This window comes from Anneissia japonica, unplaced genomic scaffold (assembly GCF_011630105.1).
Source record: "Anneissia japonica isolate Jap-2015-1 unplaced genomic scaffold, ASM1163010v1 scaffold3782_len1007564_cov172, whole genome shotgun sequence".
NCBI lineage: Eukaryota > Metazoa > Echinodermata > Crinoidea > Comatulida > Comatulidae > Anneissia > Anneissia japonica.
In genome coordinates this window covers 328,423-333,026 of record NW_022716546.1, presented here as the reverse complement: position 1 = coordinate 333,026, position 4,604 = coordinate 328,423, and the positions used below count along the sequence as shown (strand labels likewise).

The following is a 4,604-nucleotide window of genomic DNA, read 5'->3' as shown; positions in this document are numbered from 1 at the left end:
ATATATAAACGGAGAATGTTAATTTTTAGATCAAGTTTTAGTACTCTATAACTATATTCATGGTTATGTGATGAAAATAGTCAATGTTTCTTGGTACAATAGTCGTATAGTCTTTACAACTTATTTGTTTCCTGTGTTTTCTTTTCTTAGGTTTTGGTCAATTGACGTCCCATACACAACAACTGGACTGAACATGTTCACTGCCGCTGCAGCATTTTGTGCGGACATTACTCTATACGGATTTTACCCGTTTAAGATCGACAATAGAGGGCGTCAAATTCGTCACCATTACTTTGAAAATCTTCAATTCGACTACAATTACAACCGAATCCACAATTTCCAAAAGGAGTTTAGCTTACTTCAAACGTTGGACAAAATGAATGTTTTGCATTTGAAAACAACGCCATGTATAGAGTATATATGACTTGAGTATACTGGAAAATAATAGTACTTCAATACAATACTAGAATATGCCAGGTCTGTCTGGGATTTAGCAGAATTGAGTTTGTCCTGTACTGGGATAACACTGTCATATCAAGGGGTATTAGAATAACTACTGCGTCATATTACCAAGTTCAATCGCTTTGTCAGTTTATTCTGATCGCAGCGAAATAGAATAGGAGGCAACTGAGAGCATAAAACTGGCGGTTCTTCAGTTGCTTTCTGAGTGTCAAACTTAACAATATCTTAGCAACAATATCTTAGCAACAATATCCAAGGGGCGGGGTTTAGCGGAAAGGCCCATTACAAGAGTGATTATCAAGTTCTACAATATTGTACTGTACATTTTAATGGCTTTGACTACACCTTTTAGAGCGAGATTTCTTCTGTACTTAATAGCAACATTTTAATTTATCCATTTTGTGTAACAAGGCTTTTTTTCCAGGCCTACTCAAGCAGCCATGCTGCCATTTCTGATGTAAATCAACTGCATTGATAAATACGAATTTAGCTATATGATCATATCGTAACAATTGGCCCCTAATAATAGTAATAATGATAATAGATACCGTAGTATTTATTTTTATTATGCAGGGCGTTAGTTTGGTTTGTTTTGTTCATGATATGCCAATGAAACGTTAAATGCTATACATAGATGTCTTGTGATTGATTACCAACTGCGTCCTAACTGAGTCTAAACTACTCAAGGAAGATTGCACCTCCCTTCTCACTATCTTCTTAATCGAACCACGACATAATATGTTGGGTGGGTGCTGGAGATATTCTCCAAAATTACTTTAGATTAAATACTCCTTTACCATCGCTGATTCGTGATGGCATTCAGACCCCTGCAAATGTGACCCTGTTGTGTGGGCCAATGAGGAAAACGATGGGGCAGTGGATAGGGACGGCTTACCATAACCTTTGGTGTAGCATAGCTAATTGTTACCACCTTAATAATGCTTGCTCATGTAAGCTGTGCGGTAATTCCGTAAACCTCACCAGGCAGCATTTACTGGTGTGTCCTTGGGTGACGGTGGATGTTGGGGTACACAAAAACTTAAGGATGGTTGAACGCCTACTTTACCAAATTAAGTAAATAAATAAGTAAATTAGGTGTAATAATAAAATAAATGATTATACAAAAAAGTGATTAAATTCCGTTGCATGTTCCTCAAGATTTTTTCATGGTGACTCTGGTTTGCGTGAAAGTTATGTTTTACCTGTTGGGCCATGTGGCCGTGTATTCAATTTTTGAATAAAGTGTGCCTAAATACAAAATACAATATGTCATACCGGTATATATTATATACTATAGTTACGCCCTCTATTGACATGAATTGTGTTGCTAAATCATGTGATAAATACACTACCTATATATTGTATGAATAGGTCATTTTCAACGCCCGACGTTAACCTTAACGTTAACGGATGACGGGTTTGCGCATGCGTATTTCGATTTGTTTACAAAAGGGGCGGAGCTATCGCGCTGCATGTTGGGTACTAACGTTAAAGTTAAGGTTAACGTTTGTTTGATTGTTTGTTTATTGAAATTTCTCCACACATAAATAAATTTCAATTATAATAAAATGAATAAATAATAGTATAACAGTATTTAAGACTAAATATTAAGGATGACAATTCATTTTTCATCAATAATTATAATGAAAATATGTGTGGATGGAGTTCAATATAATTTCAATGAACTTTAAGCTATGAACACAAAATATATTAACAATAACATATTCGGAGTATAACGTTTATCAAATACACTAATAAAAATCATGAGATAAAAAGAGAATCAATGTTTAATTGCGAATACAGAAAAAGAAAAGAAAAAAAATCGGGGGGGGGGGGGGGGGGGGGGGGAAGTTGGCGAATCGGGAAATTAATCCCTCCTAGATAGAATTAAATAGAGAAACGCGTGACGTAGATATTAAGCATACACGGAGATTAATGACTTCTTATAATTGAATTTAAAGCTGGAAATGGAGGGCTTGTTTTGTAATTTTGAATCAAGTTGTTCCAAATTTTTGGGCCCATGATGAACGCCTTAAACGATTCGTAGAGTTCCTCGGATATGTAAAAAAAGCTATTACTAGTTGCCGCTCTGGTATTAAAGGTGTGAAGATTTGATATTTTATCGAATAAAGTGCTCAAATGATGTGGAATACGATTAATGGATAATTTAAACATAAATAAAGCAATTTGTTATTTATTTAAATCAAATACGTTCAATACATTAAATTTATAAAAAAAAAATAAATAAAAATAAAGTGTTTTGGTATGTGACATGTAAGGCGCTCCTGCACAAATTCGGATAGCACGTTTCTGCTGTTTAAATACAATGGATACGAGACGACTCTTTACTTTTCCGGGGACATAAACGCTCAAATTTGTTTGGTGTAACAGCCCAGGCAATGTTAACATACGGAAAATATGGCAGAAGTAAAGTGTTATATAGAGAAAGAAGTATTTTTGATGGAAGTGTATGTTTAAGTTTGTACATTATACCTATATTTCTAGAAGTAATGTTAAAGTCGTGAGGCGAAAACTACCTAATATCATCTTAAAATCCCATCTGGAATATAGTGGTTAAGAAACATTTCTCAATTGCTATACAGGGTCGCACACTTCAGGTATAAGTATAATGATTTGATATTTCTTTGGGGTATAAAAGTTACCTTGTGCTGAAGGGCTTATCTGTGTAAAAAAAAGAAAAGATATATAGGTAGATAGGTCGGTATACAGGTAGATATAGACATATAAATACTGTATAGATTTTATTTCTATTGCGCCGTTTAAAACAAGGTTGTCACTTGTGCTTTACAAACAATTGGAAAAAACGAAAAGACTCGAGGTGGCATTTTAAAAAAGTGAGCCCGGAATTGATCTTTTAGCACGTGAAAGAGGGAATTGAATTCAAGGAAAGTTTAGGTGCAAGGAAAGAAAATGGGCTTTTGCCGGTATTGACATGTTTTAAAGGGGAAAGAACAAGAAAAGGAGTAGCGGCTTGACGAGTGGTATGATTATTAATTTATTAAGCATGGTGTTGGAGACGAAAAAAAATAAATGACTGATTGTTTTAGATTTGGTAGTCTTGAACTATAAAGAAAAAAATATATATAAGCATAAGTAGATAGGCAAGATATGTATTGTGATATTAACAATATGCAATCAAATGAATGTGTTGTCAATACACATGATGCAGTATGTTATGCATTATATTTGGAAATAGGCCATATATATTACTGAATACCTAGAGTTTCGAATAACATGCTGCTGGTACACTTTTAATTTCACTTATTAAATTTGGACTGGTCTCGGGGTCTTAAGTTAAAAGCAAGTTAAACGATTGAAGATTGTTATTTGGTTCTTAGAAAAAGTTGTCTCGAATCAGAGGGGTCTGGGAATTGGAGGGTGCACTGGGTTTATTTTGTGGAAGACATATAGAAATCCAGGATCACCATCCAAAATGATGCGTTTACGTATGCACAAACAAGTGGGGCCGATCGAGATACAGTAACACCACCAACAGGCAGAAAGGGCGTTGGTTGTTATCAGCGGTCTGCGCACACCGGCAGAGTGGTCAAGTGTATTTTATTTAAACGCTAATACATGTTGAAAGTTTGTCGCTGTATGGCGGCTAGTCTATTAATTCATCCATACGTTCTTAACATTATGGCAGTACAAAAATGTCTCTCATTTTATATCTACTGAGGATCAAACCCCTAAGGAATATAGGAGCTCTGTTGTTTATCATTTTAAATGTCCAGGTTGTAATAGTGATTATATTGGTAAGACAGATAGATGCTTAATAACTAGACTTAAAGAACATTCTTCACGATCTGATAGTATTATAAATGATCATATACAAAATTGTGAGGCATTCCAATATGTTTTAGGTTTACAAGGTATATTTGAAAATGATAATGTAGCATGTAATGTAATAAATTAGGTCTAATATTTTCTAATACTAACATTATTGACAGTTCGCAAAATTGGTTTATACTATGGTTTAAAGAAGCGTTTGCTATTATACGTAGGCTACACCCATTGCTTAATGGGCTGAAAGATTCAAAGGGGCTTTCTTTGTTCTTGTAGGATTGTTCAGTATAGGGTAAGAATGCTTTGATCTTTAGTTTATTCATAACTATGTCATA

The 4,604-nt window shown here is 34.5% G+C and overlaps 1 protein-coding gene across 1 annotated transcript in view; it reads left to right on the top strand.

The window, feature by feature from the left end:
- Window positions 1-1,722, top strand: part of LOC117109752 (CMP-N-acetylneuraminate-poly-alpha-2,8-sialyltransferase-like) — a 7,084-nt gene extending 5,362 nt beyond the window's left edge. Inside the window, exon 5 of the mRNA XM_033252161.1 lies at window positions 151-1,722. Coding sequence (XP_033108052.1) covers window positions 151-424 — 274 coding nt within the window. The 3' untranslated portion in view covers window positions 425-1,722. The remainder of the gene's footprint in view (window positions 1-150) is intronic.
- The last annotated feature ends 2,882 nt before the right edge of the window (window positions 1,723-4,604 follow it).